At 35.3% G+C, this 23,761-nt stretch overlaps 1 protein-coding gene across 1 annotated transcript in view; it reads left to right on the forward strand.

Annotated features, from left to right (window-relative positions):
- The window catches only part of NUDCD1 (NudC domain containing 1), a 55,753-nt gene that overhangs the window by 7,703 nt on the left and 24,289 nt on the right, over nt 1-23,761 (forward strand). Inside the window, exons 2-6 of the mRNA XM_024572172.4 lie at nt 790-944; nt 12,007-12,192; nt 15,171-15,351; nt 19,079-19,261; nt 22,724-22,928. Coding sequence (XP_024427940.2) covers nt 790-944; nt 12,007-12,192; nt 15,171-15,351; nt 19,079-19,261; nt 22,724-22,928 — 910 coding nt within the window. The remainder of the gene's footprint in view (nt 1-789; nt 945-12,006; nt 12,193-15,170; nt 15,352-19,078; nt 19,262-22,723; nt 22,929-23,761) is intronic.

Consider the following 23,761-nt stretch of genomic DNA (forward strand, 5'->3'; position numbering starts at 1 on the left):
AAAATTGTAACTATGTGAGGTGATGGATGTGTTAAGTAAACTTACTGTAGTGATCATTTTATAATGTATACATCTATCAAATCATTATGTTGTACACCTTAAACTTATACAATGTTGTGTGCCAATTACATCTCAGTAAAGCTGGAGAAAAGTAAATTAAAATTATGGAAGCAGCTAATGCTCCAGTCATAAAGCTCTATTTAAGTATGAAACCTGGTGTCTTTTCCAGGTGTAATATTGTTTTGCTCTGTACCCTTGGAAAAAATGTAGTATAACTTGGAGAAGTCACTATTTGTGTTTACATTTATTTCCATAATTGTGTAATGAGACAACAGAAACACTATTTCTTAATGTGTGGTCAATGAGATAATGAAGAAAAGTCATTTTAAAAAGTATAAAACCTTTTATGAAGTAGACTTAATATTTGCCCAGGAGACAGGAAATCCTATAATTTTAGAATTTCTCTGTTCTTTTTATTCACAATTACAAGGAAGAGATTCCTAAAAGGAAGGTTGTGGCATGAGAAGCCCTGTTTCCTGTGGCCACCTTATTCTAAGTCCCGTAAGGGCAGGGCCCCTGTCAGCCGCACGCACTGTTCAGCCTCTGCGCGGAGTTTCTGGTGGTGCCCAGAAGTTGGGTTAGAATGAGTGATACAGTGCACTGGCCTGAAGGCCCTTGCACTGCGTGATTAGCGTTGCGTGACTTCTCTGCCCCGTAAGCACTGTGCAGAGAGGAACAATCTGCGACAAAACTCCCGTGATGTGTATGTTTATTTTTCTTATATTTCAGCGGTAGCAGAAGTAAAACTTCGAGATGATCAATACACACTGGAGCACATGCATGCGTTTGGAATGTATAATTACTTACACTGTGATTCGTGGTATCAAGACAGTGTCTACTATGTTGATAATCTTGGAAGAATTATGAATTTGACGGTGATGCTGGTAAGGAAAAAATATACTACTAGGATTTTCTTACAAATTTGGTCTTTAATTAATGTACACATACCTTTAATACAGGGAATCCTATCATCAGTCTTTGTAAGGCTCCATTTCTGTTTAATTCCATTTTGATTTTTCCCTTTGATCCTATTCCTCCACGTATTTAACCCCCTTCACTCCCGCCAGTGGACAGCTACTCTAATTAGAGTTTATCAGTATTGATGTAACTGTTCATTTCTCCTTTTCTTTTTTTAATTTTTTTTATGTGACATGTTATCCCTGACTATCATAGGGATCTGTTTTTCCTTTTAGTTAATTTTTGCTTTATATGTTTTTAACATTGTTAATTGGCTACACTTAAGACTGTTTTGTTTACTTTGAATTGGTCCTTTTAGGATTATGAAATGTCTTTTATTTTTAGGCTCTGGGAATAATTTTGTCTTGAAATCTCATATTAATATGGTCATGTTGGCTTTTTAAAAAATTAGTATTTTATCTTTTTTATCCTCTTAATTTCAGTTTATCAGTGTTCTCATTTTTAAAGTGTATCTCTCATAAAGAACATTTAGTAGGGTCTTGTTTTTTATCCAGGTTGCGAATCTGTGTCCTTTAAGTAGAAGGCTTAGTATGTTTACTTTAATGTAGTTACTGGTAGGGTTGGGTTTATATTACCATCTTTTCAGTTTGTTTCGTCTGTTCTTTGTTTCTTTGTGTCTCTGTTCCCACCTTTGTCTCGATTAATCAAGACTTTATTTAAAGAATTAAAATTTCATTTAATTTTCTCTTTTGGCTTTTCATCTAAACCTGTTTGTATTACTGTTACTTTTAATGTTTATTGTAGAAATTAATATGATTTATCTTTAATTTATCATAGACTGCCTCTAACATTATTACATTTTTAAAAAGTGTAAATTTTACAATAATATTTCTTTTACTTCCCTTTTCACCTTTGACTTATTTTTGTCCTGTGTTTTGCTCCATCATATGTTGTAAACTCCATAATACACTGTTAGTGTATTTGCTGTAAACAGTCAGTGGTCGGTTAGTAGCTCCCTAATCACTCTCTGCTCCTTCTAGCCATCCTCCGCGTTGCATCTACAGAGTAATCTAAACTGCCTGTCTGTTCTCATCACTCCTCACTTAAATCCCTTTAATACTTACTTTATGACAAAATCCACCCTTTTTTCTTTAAAATTTTTTTTCCAGCTTGGTGGTTTCCTCTTTATTGATGTGAAAATCCACCCTTTTTAATATTTAATTTTAGAATAGGCAATGTGTTCATGTGATTTAAAAAACAAGGGACTTAAAAAGGTCTTTCTGACCTCACCTTTTATCTCTCCTGTGTTCAATGCCTGTATTTCTTCTGCATCTTTTGTTAGTTTCTTATCTGTTCTTGTCTACATGGTTTGCTTTTATGTGTCTGTTTTTGATTTTTTTCTGAGAAGTATAAACACAGAGTGTTATGTATTGTTAACATACAAACTCTCCTTGGCGTGTGCAGTTTACAGTGCCCTTCTCTCCAATTCAGACTTTCACCACGCTCTGGCAGCTCCGCTGTCCTGCAGTTTCTGTAACCCGTGGCTGCCAGCCCTTCTCCCATGTGATTAACTGTACCCTGGACGTTCTCTCTCAGTTCTGTCAGGCTGCTTCCCCGTCTGCACTTAAAGTCCCAGCTCATCATTTCGTGCAGGAAGCTTGACCTGATCAATCCCTTTGCTCCCTAGGAACAATTAAACCATTGGCTCTTAGATCTACATGGACTATGAATTTGCTCTTAGGCCAGGGATTAGCAAGATTTCTGTGCACAGGCCAGATAATAAATCTTTTAGGGTTGTGGGCCAAATAGTCTTAATGTCACAACTGCTTAATTTTGCTATAATGTGAAAGCATTAATAGTATGCAAATGAATTAGTGTGGTTGCATTCTAATAAAACCTTATTTACCAAAAGGACAGTAGGCCAGGTTTCACTCATGGGCTGTATAGTTGGTGACCCTTGGTATAGCCTGTGGGTCTTTCTTACATTTCTGTAATTTAAGCACCCAGCAGAGGTGTTGGCCAGTGTGTTTGTTGAATGGATAACAGCTGTTTCGAGTTTGTTCTTACTCTTTGGAGTTGGCTTTGCATTCTTGATAGGATCTTCCTCTTATCAAGGTACATGTATGAGTCTTTGGTTTGTTGAGATAAGTCATCTTACTGAATTAGAAATACTTATATTTCTTCAACAAACATTTATTGAGTGGTACTATGTGCTTGGTAGCTACATACACATATAAGTTGATAATGTGTAACAGTGGAAGTAGGGATCAGATGCAGAAGTAGTGTGGAGAAGGAAAGTTTAGTAGTGTGCTTGGCTGGATAGGTCATGGTTCAGAGGCAGAGGCTTGGTTTTATCAGTTCACCCATTAACAGTGGCAATTTGGGATGCTAATTCTAACTTAAATCACAAGATTCAAAATTGGAAATCTGCAATGAAAGTTTAATGATTGCATTTGAAATACTATAGATAAGCAGTGTGGACTGGTCAGTATATTTTTCTTCTTCTGTTGAAAAGATTGCATAGGATGTCAAATACACATGACTCTTGAACAACTTGGGTGTTAGGGGCACAACCCCCTTGCGGTTGAAAATTCACGTGTAACCTTTGACTCCCCCAGAACTTGGTTATCCCTTAGTATGCACAGGGGGTTGTTGGTTCCAGGACTCCCCCGCACCCCACAGATTCGAAAATCCATAGATGCTCAAGCACCCTGTATAAAATGGCATAGACCAGTGCGTACAGTTGGCCTTCCACATTCACAGACTCCCAAGCTGATCGCAAACAGCACAGGGATCTATTGAAAACATCCATGTATAAATGGACCCACGCAGTTCAAATGTGTTGTTCAAGGGTCAGCTGTACTCTAGTTTTATTAAGGTAGCTGATTCGACATAGAGTAAAGACTAAGATGCTTTTCATTCCTTTTTCTAACCTACTCTCTAATTTCTATGGACACTGTAGAGTAACTCGTCATAGTTCCTTACATAGTTTGGCCTGCCTTTGCCTGTCAGTGGACTCACTTAGGACACTATATACGCGTACACTCTCTATGCACTGTATACTTTGGATCGTGTGTACAGACAAGCCAAATGCCCATAACGTGCATGTGTGTTACATTATGCATACATGGTCATGCATGTCCATACTCTGGCTGTGCATAGTTTACATTTTTAAAAAAAGATTTATTTACTTTTAGAGAGAGAGAAAGGGAGGGAGAAAGAGAGAGAGAAACTCGATGTGCAATAGATACATCACTTGGTTGCCTCGCCCTCAACTGGGCATCTGGCCCACAACCCATGCATGTGCCTTGACTGGGAACCAGACCAGTGAGGAAGTGAACCAGTGACCTTTTCGTTCACGGGCCAGGGCTCAGTCCACTGAGCCACACCAGCCAGGGCATAGTTTGCATTTTATTGTATCTCTTAGAGTTAAGGGCTCTTATGTTTTTAAAGTTCTGTTATGTTTTGTTTGTTTAGGAAGGCAAATCTGAAGTCTCAAAATTTTCTTAAGAATATTGACTTTTATAAGTCTATTTCAGTTCATATATAGTATATTTATATATACATGCATATATAGTATTCACTCAACATTCAGAATATTTTTTGCATGCCTACTTATATATTATGCGTTGCTGTAGGCACTGGCAATGCTGCAGTGTACACAATAAAGTTCCTTCCACATTATTAATTTATAGTAGAATTTGAACTGCTTCCTTCCATCTTGTCCCCAATTTGAACTTGACATTGAAATAACCTCTTTAGGTACATGTTCATACATGTTCAAAGCAATCTGTGCTTTTCCATGATATAATATACATTTAAATTTGTTTAGCTTCTGATAATAATAAAAGGTTTTTGAAAAAGTTTCAGTAGTGAGCAATAAGGAAACTATAATTTAGAATGAATGACTTCTGGGAAAGTTCCTGCAAGTCGCCTTCCTTCCTAGTTCTGAATTACGTTCATACCTGAACTCTTTTCACCCTTCAATGGTATTCTCTGTTTAGCAATCGAATTATAAAGTCCATGAATTATTTAGTTGGAAGGACATAATGTACATTCTAAAAATAGTTTATTCGGTCCTCTACGTAAAAGACGTACCATGTATCTTTTTTTGCAACTGATAGTGACACGTGTGTTTGAGTGAGGATCCCCTACCCGGAATGTTCATTTTGTAAGTGTCACCTCCTGGGCTGGTGGTGTCCCTACAGAGCCTTTTGGTTTCTTGCCGCAGAGGTGTAAGGCCTGATCCTGGCGCTCCGGGATCCAAGTAAAAGAGAAGATTCTGTGGTCGTTTAATCTTTTAATATGTGGGAATTCACAAAATCCTCTATTTTCTTTAAGTAGTGTTCTTGATCTTTGTGCTTAGTTAGTTGGGACTGCTGGCCAGATTCTGCCTGGTTTAAACTTTTAATAGAAAAAAATCTCAGTTTTTTGCTAGTGTGGGAAATTTAAATTGATTTTGGGAGAATTGGTTTTGTGTCTTTTTTCCTCCAAAAAACATGGTCTGTCCCATTTATTTACATCTTGTTTTATGTCCTTTAGTAGGATTTTTAGTTCTCCCTTATGCTCATTTCATTAAATTTATTCTGACGTATTTTATAATTTCTTCATCTGTTAATAGAATATAGCTATTCTGTATTTTCTAGGTGCTTATTGACTATTATAAACGGTCACCTTATTTCATAATTTATTAATTTTTTACCTATTCCCATTTAGGTTTTTAGAATACACAATTACATCATCAATAAAAGGAGCTGGCTTTATCTCTCCTTTTCCAGTGTTTATGAAAATGGAAATAACAACCCGCTGTCATTTCATTTTTATCTTCCTGCTGCTACTAGATAGGGTGTTGAGACGGTGCTGGATAGTAATGGGGTTTGCACATATCCCTGTTCAGTACATGATTTTAATTGTAATGGACTTTCAATTTACGTAGGCAAATACTTACTGTGGGGTTTGAGAAAAAGCTTTTATTGTTCTAATGTTTCCTTCATTTTCATTTCATGTTTGTATTATGAATGGCTGCTGAATTTTATCACCCGCCTTCCCTGCACTCACCTGTTGTTAATGGTCACGTGCCTTTCAGTTTATCAGTGTGGTGATTCAGATTGACGACATTGTTCAGTTCCTTAATTTCCTAGAGTAACCCTCCATTGATAAGAGTATATTACTATTCGGGTACATTGTTGGAGTCTATTACCTGACATTTTACTTAAGAATATTTGTATTTATTTTCACAAGTTATAGTAGTTTTTTGTGTTCTTCTGTTTTGTTTTGATATCTGTTTTGCTGGCTTCCCTTAAATGAGTTGGAGAGCTTTCTAGCACTGGAATAGTGTAAAACTGAAAAGATATATTTTTTATATTTAGAAGATTATTTTTGGACCTCTTGTACATCCTGTTGTCCTTTTTCCGCGGTAGTAGTTCTCTCATCACCACCCAATTTGTTCTACAGTCATTGGTTTAGTCATACTGTTTCTTAGGTAACTTTTTTGTGGGGTTTTTTTTTTTTTTTTTTTTTTTTTTTTTTTTGCTAGGGAAAATCATCCATTTCCTCCCAGTTTTCAAATTTGTTTCTGTAAAGTTATATGTATTATGCTCTTAGGATTCTTTCCACCCTCTATTTTTCCTTAATCAAACTTTAGAAGGTATTATTATTACTTGATTTTTAAAGAACCGCATTTGAGGTTGTTTTAGTTTTCTGTTTAATTCAGTTTATCTTTGTCTTTTAAACTGTATTGCACATCAGAATCACTGGGAGTAACTGATCAAAACAAAAGCTAATTTCAGGTTATTGTCTCCATATGTTTTGGTTCAGTTTGTCAGGGACGGTCATGGTCTGGGAATGTGCGTTTTATCAAGCACTTCAGATGGTTTTGCTTGTGTTTTAGTAATCACGTTTTGAGAAACTTGCACCTGTGATACAGAAGAATACCACACTTATTTCTTATTATTTTTCCGATCAGCAACAAAGGATGTCTACCTGCTCTTTGAAGTTCTGTGAAGGGGACAGGTGGAGAGTATTGAACATTGAACTATACATTGGCTTTTTTTATAGCAGAAAACAGTTATAACATCCCTTTTATTGTCTGTTTTGTTTTGTTTTGTTTTGTTTTTGAGTCAAAGACACACATGCTCAAATCCCAAAGAGGCTCTTTTCCAGTGGCTGGTGTACAAATACCCACCTGTTAAATGTAGGCAAAACATTATTGTGGTTAAAGTGATGGCTGTAAGGGCCCAAGGAAGTTCACAGATTGTTTGGATTTTGTCAGGAGCCAGCAGGTGGCGGCATTTCAACACAGATTTATAGAGGCATTTTACTTCCAAGTCAGTTAAATTTGTGGATTTATAATTTTAGAGAAATCCCAATTGGGAGGGAGTATACTCAAGAAGTAAAAAATGCTCAGGAAAGCAAAAAACAAGTATGTTTAAAATTTAGTTTTTATCATTTTATTATGGTATTACAGCTTATTTTAAAGTAATGTTTATTTCTTTAATATTTAGGAAGGTAAATCTGTCATTGTTTTTTTCCCCACTCACCTGAAAAACTAGTTTCTGCTACTAAGACCAGTGTCATCTTGTGGTGTGTCTTTAAATTCCACCTAAAGATCCAGGGAGAGTTACTGGGCTCCATTTATAAGAGTGCATTTGTGAGGCTATGTCTTGGAGTCAGTCACAGGTTAGTCCAGCCCAAGTGTTTACCAGTATCAGTGTATTCATCTCTAGACCTGAGTCTCAGCATGTTTTCTATGGTTGAGTTTATTAATGTGGAGCCAATTTATTTTCCTAGTTAAAGTAAAAAATAAAAGGAGGAGTAAGTTCTTGGAACTGTCTGCTTAATGCATTCTTGAAAGTTTTATGTTACATAGAGACATTACTCAGACAGCAATTAATTAAAAACACCTTTTCTTAAAGCTTTAGCAAAAAAAAGGAAGATATTTTTAAAGTTAAAAGTTATTAGTGATGAAAGCTTTTCCCCAGAAAAAGATCACTTCCTTTTAAAAGGGCAACATTTGAAATGTCAGTGTCTAGTAATACTAGTAGATGATATTCTTACTTAATTTTGGTTCATCATTTTTTTAACTGAAATAATACTTTAAGATTTACAGAAGAAAATATTTTATTGCATATAGTACATTTAAAAATTAAAATCTACCCTTTGAGAAATGGATTTCTCAGATTTCTCAGAAAGTGTTATTGAGTAATCCTGTTAATGTTAGAAAAATGCTTTGTAAGTTCAGAACTTGTCTCCTTGTAGATGAGATTAAGAACCCCCTAAACTCCTGTTCAGAGATTGTTTTCATAAATATATACAGTTTATGCATTAACACTTTGTTCATGGTGTTATTTATATAGAATATGTAGACAATTTTTATTATGTTGTATTGACTTAAAATTGAATTAAAATACCGTAGTAATATATATTAGCGTAAAAAACCTGAATGGAGTAGCTGTATTCAGAGTGAGGGATTTTGGAGGGGGGTGTTCCGGAAATGGCAGTGAGATCTGGGGGGTCATTTGTTTAGGACAGCGTGGGAAGGAAGTGGCTCCAGACAGTGTGGAGCACAGGAAGAACGTCAGCCTTTGGAGTGGAGTGGATCCGGATTTAAATTTGGGCCCTGTCATTTCTAGGAGTAGAGTCCCAGGCATCTTATTTAATCTTTTTGAAACCGAGCTCTTTATGTTCTTAAGATGGGGGTAATAATTTCAACTTCATATGGTTTGGTAATAATTAAATAAGATGGTAAAAAGTCAAAGCATATTTTATTTAATACCATGCTTTTGCATTGTAGTCGTTCAGTAGGTGTTTCATTTATCAGTGAAATTTTAATACTTTTGCAATTCTGCTGTGAAATGTTACCTCAGAATGATTTTCAACAACCGTGAACATAGTTACATTAACATTTTTTTGTCTAGAAGAAAATGACCAGGTGGTACCAGGACATTATAGATGCCAGTTACATAAAGTGTTATACCATGAGAACGCTTGGTAAAATTGTCAGTGGAGGTTATTAAAAAATAATTCAATACTCTTTAAGTTTTACAGAAGAAAATATTTTATTGTGTACAGTCCACTTAAAAATTAAGATGTACCCTTTGAGAAATAGATTTTAAAAATCAGGAATATTCAGATTGCTTTCACGTAAACTATAGTTTGACTTATGGGATATACTTTATCTTTTTTTGTATTTTAATTTAATTAATTTGGCTTCACATTTACATGCCTGAATATCTTAATCATTCTGTTGGACATTGGCCTAATTTATCTGGTAGACTTCTATCTTAGTTATGTGTAACCTTGTATTTAAAACAAAATGACTTAAAATAACCTTTGTAATTATGTATAAAATGAAGAATAGTGGCTTAACAATTTTGGCCCTGTGTTCTTCCAGATGAGGGTTCCCTAGGTTAGCTGCAGTGAAGGGTATGCGTGGAGATCACTAAAAAGCTTTACTTTTAAACAACTGTTTTGAAAGGAAAAGTCCCATTTTATTTATTAATAACTTTAAATTATGTATATGACACATAAATTGCTCAGTGGAAAAAAATAGTCAAGTAATGTTATTTGAAGCAAAAAGGGAAAATTCTCTCTTAACCTCATTATTCCCTACCACCAGTTTCAATCCAATCTTGATTTTTTCTTCTACTGGTAAACACTATGAATAGACCAGCACCTTACTCTGTGCTGTCAAATCACAACATTTGTTTATTTTAACATATTTGGATTTGTACTGTACATGTTCTGCATCTTTTTCTTTCAGTTATCATCTTGGAGATCTTTTTATGTCAGTATATAAATCCACTTGGGTATACTTAACACTGATTTGGATTTATAATTTTTTGCCTGAAAGGAGAATGCACACCCGGGGAACCACAGAGGGTCTCAGTAAGAGGATGTGAGAAAGGACTTACAGGATTGGGCTTTTTAAAAAATATGTTTAGTTGATATTAAGAGTGAGAGAAGGAAGGGGAGAGGGAAGGAGGGGGGTTAGAGAAAGAGAGAGAGGGAGAGATTTTCTTGCTGTTTCACTTATCAGTGCATTTACTGGTTGATTCTCGGATGTGCCCTGACCAGGGATGGAACCTGCAACCTTAGCAAATTGGGATGACGCTCCAACCTGTTGAGTTACTCAGCCATGGTTAGGTTGGGCTTTTATTAGGTGATTTGAGGTGAGGATTGGTCATTCTGAAAACTTTATGCCACCTCAGAAAACTAAAAATGGAACTGCCTTTTGACCCAGCAATTCCACTGCTGGGATTATACCCTAAGAACACAGAAACACCAATGCAGAAGAACCTATGCACCCCAATGTTCATAGAAGCACAATTTACAATAGCCAAGTGCTGGAAGCAACCTAAGTGCCCATCAGTAAATAAATGGATAAAAAAAATATGGTACATTTACATAATGGAGTACTACACAGCAGAGAGAAAGAAGGAGCTCCTACCCTTTGTAACAGCATGGATGGAACTGGAGAGCATTATGTTAAGTGAAATAAGCCAGGCAGTGAGGGACAAATACCATATGATCTCACCTTTAAGTGGAACCTAATAAAACAAGCAAGCAAAATATAACCAGAGACATTGACATTAAGAACAATCTGACAATAACCAGAGGGGAGGTGGGAGGGAATAATGGGGGGAAGCAGGGAAGGGTTTTCAGGAGCAACTGTAAAGGACACATGGACAACACCAAGGCGAGGTGGAAGCTGGGGAGGGAGGTGGGGATGGCTAGGGTAGGGGGAGTGGTGATGGGTAAATGCAGACAACTACTTGACCAACAATAAAATAATTTAAAATTAAATTAAAATAAAAACAAAACCTTTATGCCAGCTGTGTTTGTCATCAAATTATTTAATTCATTGTTATATGAATCACTAAAATATGAATACAGAAAGAAGAAAAGGTGCTGTTTCAAAAAACAGTAAATTGTATGCTTTAGAAACAATAGGTAACTAAAAAACTTGAGGCTAGTGAGGATATTGAATATATTTTACTTAAATCATATTAATAATTACACTGATCTAAACAGTTCTAGGAGCAGGGAGTGAAATGTATGAATCAAGTATCATTTTTGTGCTGTAGGAAAAACTTAACTGAAAACTAAACAAAAAATTACGGAACACAATGTGTGAGGAAGTTTATTTTCTGAAATGTATGCCTTTTACTGTATTTTCTTGTAGAATATTTTAATGATGCAGGTCATCTTACAGGTTTAAATTACGAGGACATGGACACAATAAAAATATGGTAACAAAAGCCTAAGTTAACAGTCTACATGTGGTGTTTCCATACTGCAGGTTGTCCATGTAGGCATTTAGAACATGATGTGGTGTTTCTATTTAAAATGCTGATTATTTACTCTAAACTTAAGCATAAAGACTAGATTACTGCAGTGTATTAGTTATCTACTTCTGTGCAACAATTTTCTTCAAAATGTAGTGACTTACCATGGTGATCCCATCATTAGGTATATATAAATGTTGCATAATTATGCTGTACACCTGCAGTTAATATAATATTGTATGTTAACTATTTTTTAATAAGAAAGCTTAGTGACTCGAAACAACAAGCATTTGTCATCTTACAGTTTCTGTGGGTCAGAAATTAGAGAGTGGCTTAGCTGGTTCTATCTCAAGTTTTCTCAAGGAATCGTAGTTAAGAAAGATGTCAGCCAGGACCGCACTGAAAGTTTAGCTAGGGCTGAAGGATGCAGTCTCGAGAGGATTCGCTCACAGGACGCTGACTATTGTCAAGGGCCCTCACTTCTTCCCTCTGTGGGTCTACCATGTGCTGTCCAAGAGGGAAAGCAAAATAGATGAAGACGTTTATGATCTGGCCTGAGAAGTAACTGTTACTTCTGCCATTTTTTATTAGAAGTGGGTCGGCAGTACAGCTCCCACTCCAGGGGTGGGCAGTTTGATACCTTCTCTTGAAGAGGAGAGTAACTGCCTTACTGCAGATATCCTACGTGTGTATTTACCAAGGAGATGGAGAGATTCGTTTGTAATATTTGCCTTCTTGTTAGGACACTGCCTTAGGAAAACCACGAGAGGTATTTCGACTTCCTACAGATGTGACAGCATACGACAGTCGGCTTTGTGCATCTGTCCACTTCACGTCTTCTACTTGGGTTACCTTGTCAGATGGAACTGGAAGGTTGTATCTCATTGAAACAGGTGAACGTGGAAATAGTGCTTCTGAAAAATGGGAGGTGAGATATTTGGGATTTTTTTTTATTTGTAGGTTTATGCAGAGGCTGGAAAGTATACATAAAGTAAGGACGTTAATGATTTTGACATAACACTTTTTAGGGACAGTTTATGTGTGACTTTTTGGTTTTGATTATATATAATGTTTTGAATATCTCTTTAATTAAATTATAAAATATATGTCTTTTATAAAACTGATATGTTAACCATTCCTGTTTTGACCTGGGGTCAATTCAGTTGTCAAGAAGTACATTCACTGTTCAGCAAATATTTATTGAGTGTTTTATAGATGTAAAGCAGTACACTAAACACTGACATTGCCTTCTTCTTGAAGAAGAGTTGGCCAGAAAATTACATTGGCTTATCTTTTCTCCTCGACTGCTGTGATATTTGCTGGTATAGGTCTAGCACGCCCCCATTGCCCCACTCTGTCAGCTGTCCCGTACGTTTACCAGAGTGCTCCCTACTGAGAAGAATACACTACAGAGTAAATGCAGGAGCGTACCAATTGCTAAGATGCCATTTTTACTTCACTTTTCTTAATACAATGTAACAGATTTAAATCTGAGGAGCAGGTTAGGATTTTAATAGTAATAAATAGGTAATTAATTTCTCTAGGGCCATATGAAAGTGGAAAAGATGGACACTGAGTTATACTAAAAAGAGTGTTGTGATATTATGACTGTCTAAGTTTCAGCAGGTCTTTAGATCTGGGTAGAAAAAGAGATACAAACTTAACATATTTATGCCTTATAAAATATTTTTTATCAGACCAACAGATACTTATCAAGGCTTTAATTCTTGAGAAAAATCAAAAAGGCCTTATAACAAAAGGGTTTACTTTTCTTACTAAGTTATATTAATCAAAATTGAATTATGTATAATATCAAATTGCATTATGTTCAAAAAAATAAACCAAAAAATATATATATGACCAGAGCGATAATATCCTATTTACCAGGGCCTTTGCAGGCTTTTGCAGTCACATTTTCAAATTTTCATTGGACCTTGTGACGTTTTATGCTCTGGCCTCCTATAATAACTTTCTATTTCCTTTTCTTTTTTTTTTCTCCACTGAGACATGGTGGTATGTACACAATTACCTGAAACAGTGGAAGGAGTTTGGAGGATGACGGGCAGGAAATACACGAATGAGAATTTATCTGTTGTGAAGCTGTATTGATTCTGTTGGTTTTGAGCAGGAAGAGAAAGACCTTCAGCTTAAAATGACGCTGCACATTTAGCTAGAAAGGAAATTCATATTGGTTTATAATTCATTTGATTTCTGCTGTGTATATTCTCTTGGCACATATTAGGCCTTCAATAATATTTATAAAATCAATTAAAAATTTCTGTCTACTTCCTCTTCAGTATGCATTGCTGTAATGAAATACGCACCTCTGAGATGTTTTCAGTTAGTAATAGTTTTGACTGGAGGTTGGAGGGGGTGGGAGAGAAATGGGACTTGGACATTAACTGAGTGGGAAGGATACCATGGAATAGCATTGCTTTAAAGGAAACAATATGGGAGAGTTTTAGGACTTTAGTGGATTCGGTATAACAAAGAGGAAGCTAAAGTTGGGAGTGGTTGGGGGTGCAGTAGTGCCTAAGGTGCCAGGAAAGCCTGGTGGTGATGACCGAAGTATAGAAAGAAATAAGACAGGTATGCTGTCTGCTCTCCAAATATTTTGCCTCTAATATGATGGGATGCTGTACATTAAGTATATCATAGTTGAGTTGCTGGGCCTCTCTGGTCTCCTTCCAGTCCCTTTTGTGCACAGGAGAAATAAAGAGGAGAAAATAATAAACTGTCTACTAGTACCTGGCGAAACTCACTAGCTTTCCTTTTTCCCTTTTGTCTCCCCTAGTCCCCCAAACATAAGCAAAACCCAGCCAACCAACTAAAAACCTGTCTTTATCATCTCTGTTTTGAGTATTTGAAGATTTTGTTGTTGTTGTATTTCTATTTATGGAAGACTTTAGAGTGGATTCCAAAGGTCTTCTATTTGAATAATTTTGATAGAGTTGCTCAAATAAATAGGAAATTGATGACATTAAGGCACACTTTTCTTTATAAGGGTTTCAAGTAGGAACACGTGTGATGGGATTCCAGATACAGGTTTTGGTGCCTTTTTTTTTTTTTTTCCTTAAGGAGCTAATTCTCAGGTGTTTTTTCCAATTATTTTTTTTATTTATTTGAAAATCATGTTTAGAAATCCATCTAAAACTTCTATTTAGTATTTACTCTAATAAAAATGTCTTTTAGATTATGTGTTTGTAGTACAAAAAAGAATTTGATAAGATTTTGTGTGTATCCATATGATGCTTATATTCTTTTTCATAAGCAAATTCAGTATTACATTCTAAATGGAGTTGGTTGAATAATACTGTTTAAATGGATTCCTTTGTTTTTGAGAAATAAGAAAGTTTTATTGATTTATTTTCCAATGCCTTTGACTCTCACTCTGTAAACTTTTAGAAAACACAGAGAGACAAACTAAAAATGAAAATAGGATAAAAATAATAGGAAAAATAACATACACACGCATGCATTGTATCCAGAAACTAAAGGAAGAAAGCAGAAATAAGTCATCTGTGAGACGGGAAGAGATGGAGGAATGAGTAGTAGTAGCCTGCTCACATTCTCTCCTTTTGTACAGAACACTGTGGTCACCTGGTAATTCATTTCTAGGACACTGCTTTTAGTTCTCTTTCTCCTTTAGATGCTGTTCGAATGGCCTGTTGTTTTCTTTGTTTTCAAGCCAAGGGTACTGAATCAGTTTTCTCTGTTAAACAAAAAAGTTCTTCAAGGAATTGTATTTAAATGTGCAATCTTTAAAGGCTTTTTTAAAATTTTGTATTCCTTGTAATAAGTAGTATCCAAAACAATTGTTGGATTGTCAAAATTCTATGTATTCCCTCTGCTTTATACGTTCATGCAATATATACATTTTCGTGCGTGTCATCTTTTTCCCCCCAGATTATGTTTAATGAAGAGCTAGGTAATCCTTTCATTATAGTTCATAGTATCTCATTGCTGAAAGCTGAAGAACATTCAATAGCTACCCTGCTTCTTCGAGTAGAGAAAGAAGAATTAGACATGAAAGGAAGTGGTTTCTTTGTTTCCTTGGAGTGGGTCACTATCAGTAAGAAAAATAAAGGTAAGCATAACATACTCTGAATCCCTCTGTAGTGGTTACCATAACTTAATAGCTTTGAAATACAGAGCTGTTCCTATAAATAGTGTTTGCTTTTTCTTGGGTATTGGGTTACGACTCTGGTATCTTCCTTCCATCCAGTGGAATGAATATCTATAGATGATTTCTCCTGAGGTATGGGTTATAAAAAAATTAATAATGTGCTTCCCCAGTCTACACCTTTTTGTATAAAAGGAGACATTACATAATTTTAAAAGAAGTTAAAAGTGTATTTTTTAATGTATACAAGAATATCTATGTATATGTACACATATACATGTATACACAGGAGTTCATATGTACAAGGTGGGGCAAAAGTCAGTTTACAGTTGTTTATATGGGCAATCATACAATAATTGATAACTTATACCAGAATAAACTGTTTCACGTACTCAGAACTATAAACCAACTTTTGCCCCACCCTGTATAGAAAGCTAATTGTAATTTAATTATAATTCACAGTGTAATTAAAATATAAATTAAATATAACTGCCTAGATGGAAATGAATACATTTATTTCATTAAATCACAACGATGATTTCTTTTCAGTCTAATTGAACTTTGCCATTTGTTTTTACCCACTTAGTTTTTTTAATGCAAAGTGCTTCCATGTGTAGGGAAGTCCTGACTTTTAGTCTGTTTGAAACTGTCTGTCAAGCTTCTGAGTTGGACATTAAAAATTACTTTAAACAAATTAATTAGGATTCCTTTAGTGGCATGGCCTTGCTCTGTGCCAGTGCGTAGCTCCTCCTGACTCATCAGGTGGTTTTGTACTGTGGTTGAGCACTAAGGGATCTTGTTTCCATGACTAGTTATTTTCCTCAGTAGTTTTTATTAACCTACTCATTTAATTTATCAGTCTTAAATTTTCATTGATCTCGCCCTGGCTGGTGTGGCTTAGTGGACTGAGTGCCAGTCTGCAAAGCAAAGGGTTGCTCATTTGATTCCCCGTCAGGACACATGCAGGCCAGGTCCCCAGTCAGGGGCATGCAAGAGGCAGCCACACACTGATGTTTCTTTCCCTGTCTTTCTCCCTCCCTCCCTATAAACAAACAAACAAACAAAAATAAATAAATAAATAAATAAATCTTTATAAAAAGATTTCATTAAAAAATACAATTTCTTGTCTTTAAAAAGAAAATTACCATTGATCTCTATGGAAAAAGATTTCTTCACTGTAGGTGCTAGATTACAATCAGATAAAGGCTATTAGCATTTTTTTCTAAGAGAGCTTTTTTACTTTAAAATGAACTATATGTATATATGAATCTATATGCATATATATACACAGGTACATGTGTATACACACACATATATAAATATAATCAGAATAGTTTATAAATAAGCTGAATACATTTCCTAGGTTTTTCCTTTGAAATATTTGATACAATTTGTTTGTCTTTCTCCCCAGTGTTAATAGTTTCATCTCAAGGAACACAGTATTTGAAAACTTCAGATTAGGTGCCGGAAAACTTGTTCTGTAAAAGGCTGGATGGTAACCGTATGCTCTGTGTCACACGGTGCCGAAGCAGCCAGACGATACGTGAATGAGTACAGCTGTATTCCGATAGTATTTCATTTATGAACACTGACATTAGGACTTCATGTATAAATTTTACATGTAGTTAAATATTGTTTTGATTTTTTTAACCATTTAAAAATTTAAAATTTCTTTTTTAACACAGGCTGTAGTGTGCAAATCCCTACTTTAGATAATAAAAGATTTATTTTTTTAAAGTAAATTGTTGAACATCTTAGAGGTGAATTCGTCCTGCATGTCCCTTCTTTTTTCTGAGATACCTGCTTCTGTGACAGCTTTGGCTCAGGCACAGGAACTCGCATCAAAGTGCCTCAGGACGGTGGCACCTGGCCTACCTCTGCCACCTCTGTTCCCTTCATCTGTGTCGTTGCCTCGGCCTGACATTTAGGCTCCCCTTTCTTGTTCCTCCTCCAATCTCGCTTTAGTTATTGTTACTGTAGAGACATTCTTTCTGTGGTTTACTTTTCTCCATTTTTTCCTTAATGTTTCATTCCTCCTATCACTAATACGATTGTTTTACGTTTTCACTTTATTTTTATATGAAGATTACAGAGCAGTGTTTTTCTAAACTATTGGGTGAAACACTTTATAAATTATATTTGTGGGACAGTTTTAAAATATGGACATACAATACCCCCATTACACATTAAGTATGTTAAAGTTTCTAAAAATTTTGAGTAAAAAAGAAAACTTAATTTTAATCCAGACATTCCCAACTTATTTAACCATGGAACTCACTTGAAGCTTACCTATTATTTTCTGTCCCAAACATGTTGGGAAAAGTCACCCTATAAAATGTAGTGTCTTAGTTCAGGTCTTTACAGGCAGGTAGGACTCTTTGCCCTGCATATACCTATGTAGGAAGAATAGTTTTTAATTCATTTATGATATGAAAAGTCTGTTCTTAAATATGTATGAAATAAATATGTGAATGTAGGCGAAGATTTAGAAAAAACTAATTGATATTTTTAGAGTAGATTCTATTAATATGTATAACTGAGATGACATTGAGTTACGATTTTTGACTACTCAAGGTGAAGCTTACAAGTAGAACCCAATATAATAGAGTAAGTAAAGGTATGGACTCAACTGAAATATTTGAGTACTTTTTAAAGCAGAAAATAATGTATTTTCATAAGAGAATAAATTCAGTTAAAATTTACCAGACACTTTCAAGATACAGTTGTTTATATCTTAAAAAAAGGTTTCTTTAAATATTGATTTTAGGCGGGGGGAGGTGAGGAGGGAGGGAGGGAGGAGGGAGGGGAGGGGGAAGAGGCAGACAGGCAGACACATTGACTTGCTCTATTTATTTATGCATTCATTGGTTGCTTCTTGTATGTGCCCTGACAGTAGACTGGACCTTCACGCAACCTTCGCATGTCTGGATGTTACTCTAACCAACTAAGCTACCCAGCCAGAGCTATATCTAAAAAATTCTAAGTATAGTTATTTATGTTTGATTATAGTAAGCATATAGATCTATATCTGAGTGTGTATAAAAATCATTTCTACCTTAAGCATATTTCATTTTAATAAAAACCCCTTATCAATAGCTAGAATGGGCAGAAAAATAGTCTATACCTCACCTTTTCCCTTTTCCTCTATTTGTGGCTCTTTTCAGAAGATACCTGTCATACACTTGCTGGGAAAGTAGACAAACTGTAGTCAGGGAAAAGATAGATCCCTCAGAGGCTGATGTTTCAGGTTCAGGCAGTCACTTCTGTGATACAGAGCACCGCTGTCCTGCAGAAGTGTCCGAGAGACGGGCGTGTTGTACGTGTGTGCTGTTCAGCGGGATGGCAGCCAGCTTTGGTGGCTGCTGAGCCCTTGAAATGTGGCTAGGGTAATTAAGGAAGTGAATTTCCAATTATACTTAATTGTAATTTAATAACAACCTGTGATCACTGGTTACCACATTGGGTAACACAATCTAGAACAATTTTTATTAGATCCAGTATTTTAAAAAGGGGTTTATTTACAGGATATTAGGTGGTCAGTTTTTTTATCCTTCTAATCTATAAAGACAATATTCCTCTTAATAGTACATTTTAAATATTTAATTTTAATTGGAATTAATATACAAATATTTTCAGAATTTCAATAATGTACTTTTTTTGTAATTTATGTTCAAAAATAATATTCTTTCAGATAATAAAAAATATGAAATCATTAAGCGTGATATTCTCCGTGGAAAGTCAGTGCCAAATTATGCTGCTATCGAGCCCGATGGGAATGGTCTGATGATCGTTTCCTACAAGTCCTTCACATCCGTTCCAGTCGGTCAGGATGTTGAAGAAAATAAGGATGAAGACATGTCAGATAAAATGAAAGGTATGTATATGCATACCTACTGAAGTCTGGTTTGTCTGCCCAATTATGTTATGGATTTTATGAGGTCAAGATAAGTGCTTAATTATTATTTTTAAAATATATTTCCCAGAATAATCTTTGTAAAATATACCACCTAAACAGTGGAAACTGGTTTGATTTAATAATTTTATAATTACCAAAAATGTTTAATATATATACACACACATGCACACACTAGCTTATCTGATTAGGTGTTTAATAAATACTTGGAAAAGAGTAAATAATGACAATTTGCTCTTGGCATTTGAAAAACTGACATATTAGTATTAGAAGTATTAATCGTTAAAATAAGCTCAACTCTGTTCATGTGCATTAGTGTACACCTTTCCAAAGAAAGTTCCTTGAGGGCATAATCACCGCTTGTTTTCTATGTAGACTGAATGAGTGAAGATTTGCAGTGATTTCAGAATGAAAAGAGTAACAAGGGCTTTCAGAAGAAGTACATGTATATACAAAGAATGCATATTCTTTTAAAAAATTCAAGAGATGTATATATATGTATGTCAGTATAGATACATGCTGTCTTTCATTTTATTACTGTTCATATTTCTGAAGTTTATAGCCAGAGAATAGTGTATATGTATGTATACATGTAGATGTATATATGTATTTTTTATCCTTATCCAAGGATATTTTTTTTCATTGCTCTTAGAGAGTGGGGAAGGGGGAGAGAGAAACATCGGCACAAGAGAAGCATTGATTGGTTGCCTCCTGTATGCGCCTGGACAGGGGATCAAACCGACCAGTGTTCAAACTGCAACCTAGGCATGGGCCCTGACCCGAAATTGAACCTGCAACCCTTTGGTTATAGGATGATGAACCAACCAACTGAGCCACACCAGCCAGGGCAAGAATAGCATACTCTTTTAACAGAGATTTCACAATATTTAACAAATTACACATGTTACTCTTTGAGTCTACCTTTTTTTACTTATTTAAATAAAAATTTGTTTTTCTATTTTTATATATTTGTATCTTTCTAACCATGAATTTTTGAAAACAATAAATTAATAAATATTTGAAAAATATTTTCCCCAGGCTTATAAATACCACCTCAGAATACAACAGCTGTGCTTGGTGGCCTTTTATTCAGCCTCTTAACAACCTGGTTTTCTCAAATGTGATGTTTTTTGTTAGATTACTTCTAAGATCCCTTTTGGAATAAATTCTTCTATTCTGTTTTAAGTGTAATGTTAAACTGTCCTAGAACTTAGCCAGAACAGCTATTCCTGTTGCTAGATCACATGGTGTTTAGAACCTAACTCCTTAGGTGAGCAGTTGTGAAGGAAGAAAGTAATGCCTTAATCCTTGGAACCATTTTGCCTGGAAGCTAGGACCACGTGGTTCCAAGACAGCTTGTAGGTAGGTGGAACACATGTTTAAATCACCATCAGGTTAGGTGTTGTTTTTCTTCTTGACAATTCACATTGTATTTTGAATTCTTCCTGAGTTTATTATGTCTCTTCTTCCCCTTTAATGTAAACCCCAAATCCCTTCCATTTTTCTGTTTTCCTTCTAATAAACAGTCCGAACTTAATTTCTTGTACCCAATTTCTATTGGGAAATTTACTCTATGTTTATTTTAGCATAGGATTTTTCACAATGATAAAAGAAAAATATAATTTGAAAAACATATGAGTAGCTTGTTAATTATAGCTTGTTTCCTTTTAAACAGTTTTCTAATATATATACTGGTCTCATTTTCTGTAAACCTCAAGAAGACATATTGTCTGTTGCCTATTTAGTATTGTTACAGTTTTATAAATGAAAGTACTTTCTTTGAAAGATCTAAAACGTGATCTCTGAAAACATACAAAGGCAGTCAAAGCAACCAAAAATTGAGGAAAGTATTTAGGTGTTTGTATACGTTGAATGGAGAGAGAATTTAAAAATTGAGCCTTTCCCTTTAGTTACGTCCATGTTTTTAAATTTATACTAAAAGCTCACAGATTCCTCCCATCCCGTATCTGGCAGAAGTTACCCATTGAGTGTTATGCGTATGTTGCCTTGGTAACTTTTGCGGTAGACAGAAATGTGAATAAAACAAATTACTTGCCTTAAGGAGCTTATAGTTATTACCCTTTCAAGATATTTTTTTTTCAGTGAGTTCATATTAAAAGTTGTAAAGGCAAAGGAGAGAAGATCTGAGAGGCTATTTAAAGGAATATGATGCAGGTTAAAAATTACCCCAAAGTAGCAATTTTATCCTGAAAATTAATGCACATTTTATATTTATTTCTTTAATATCATGTCTGTTAATTTTTTAACATAAAATAAAAGTGACCCTTTAAAAGATACACCATACTTACGCTATGTCTCTGAGCATATCTAGTACCAACGTTTTTACATAAAACAGAAAAACACGAGAAAAACAATAACCCACATTTAGTGAGAATTCATAGTACATTTAAGTAACAGGATTGATATTAAATGTTTTATATGCGTTAACTTACTTAAATGGCAACAATCCTAGGGGTATGTAATGTTCTGTCACCTTGTTGTGCAGATTAGGAAAATGAAGCTCAGGGATAAAATCGCATACCAAAATTAATAAATGGTTGAGCCAGGATTTTGATCCAGGACTAGTCAACTCTGGAGCACTGGTTCCTAACCACTGTGCACTGTTTCTTCCTGGGGCGTGGGTGGATGGATTAATGCTTATGGATGCTCACTGTACATTTCGACCCTACTTTCTTAGTTCCATGGTTATATGGTCTCATGGGTCTAAAGGTGATTCTTCAGTCGCTGGCTATTTAGGAGGCAGGCCGAGCAGACAGAGAAGGAGGCAGATGGAGGATTCTTTTACTGGGAACTTAGACAAAGTATGCTGACAGCCTTTGAATTTCCTAAGAAATCGGGTTCAGGCAACAAAGTTGTGGGGTAGAATAGCCAATACTCGTATAAGGAAAATAAATCTTTCATTTTTGCGTGGATGTATGTCCCATCGAATAATAGTGGTCTCCTGTATCACAGAGTTGCCTTGCTTCTAACACGGGTAAAAGCAAGGCGGCAATGAAAGTTTCAGATGGTGGTTTTGTCATATCTGGTATTCTTTGGAACTAGGAAGCCACCGTGTGTGTGTGTGTGTGTGTGTGTGTGTGTGTGTGTGTGTGTGTGTGTGTGTGTGTGTGTGTGTGTGTGTGTGGCCGGGAGAGAAGGAATGGGGATAAAGGATTGCTATCATTAGTATTTTATGAATACTTAGGTAAGTCTGGAAGAAGAAGACGCCAGGTGCAGGTGCTGTAACTCTTTGAGTGAAAATTCCCAAAAGAGATCTGTGTGTGTGTGTTTATAATTACTTTTTGTGAGATCACTAGAAAATATGCTGAGATTCCTTTAGATAGGTATTCTTTCATATCTTCTAATTTTGCATGTTCTGTTCTCTGGCTTTTATTGCATGATGCATTTTTCCTGTCCCATTAGAGCCTCTGTATTACTGGCAACAGACTGAAGATGATTTGACAGCCACAGTGCGGCTTCCGGAAGGCAGTGCTAAGGAGGACGTTCAAGTACAGTTTCTGCCCGACCACGTCACTGTCGTGCTGAAGGGCCAGAAGCTTTTGGAAGGGAATCTTTTTTCATCTATTGATCATGAAAGCAGTACATGGATAATTAAAGAGAATAATAGGTACTTTTTATACTTTCATTTAAAATTTTTCATCATTTGTATTCTTTCCACAGTAGTTAGCTCAGAGGTGAATACTATAATTGGTCTGTGTGTATTGCCGGTTATTTTTAGGGTGGATTAAAATTGGAATTATTATGTCAAAGAACATAATTGTAGTTAACATTAAAAATACTGATTATAGTTGTCGTTTGTATTACATTGTAGTGCTTTTCATTACCAGCTCTGGATACAATAATAATCATTAATAGGTGAAAATGGTTATTTTAATTTGAACTTAAACTTTTTAATAGAGATAATTTTTTCTACTACTTTTAATTTGTTGATTAGGTAACACATTACCATTCTGTAAAATTTAAGATATATAAAAGGGTATACAGTCATAAGTCTCCCTCCAACCCAGCCCTTCCAGTGTTTTCTTTTTTTAACAAAAAGTTTTCAACACATACTGCACACCGTTCTATAGCTTGCTTTTGTTGACTTTCACAATAAATCTTGGAGAGCTTTCTACCAAGAATGCATAATTTTTTTATCCTACTTTATGGCTTCATAGAATTCTCTGTCAACTGCATTAATCATTGTAAACCATTGGCCCTTTGTTGTTGGACATTTACATTGTTCTCACTGTTTTGCTGCAGTGATAACTGTGTATGTCGTATTTGTCTATCAATATCATTGCACACGTGCAGGATACATGCGGAATACGTGTAAATACCAGTAGAACGGTTCATACTTTAAAAATTGTGGATAATAAATGTTTTCTTATGTAAATTAGCCATAACATTTCTTTTGTGAATTGTGTGTTCAGGACACACACACACACAAAATAAATGATA

The sequence above is a fragment of the Desmodus rotundus genome, chromosome 8, assembly GCF_022682495.2.
Source record: "Desmodus rotundus isolate HL8 chromosome 8, HLdesRot8A.1, whole genome shotgun sequence".
Lineage (NCBI taxonomy): Eukaryota > Metazoa > Chordata > Mammalia > Chiroptera > Phyllostomidae > Desmodus > Desmodus rotundus.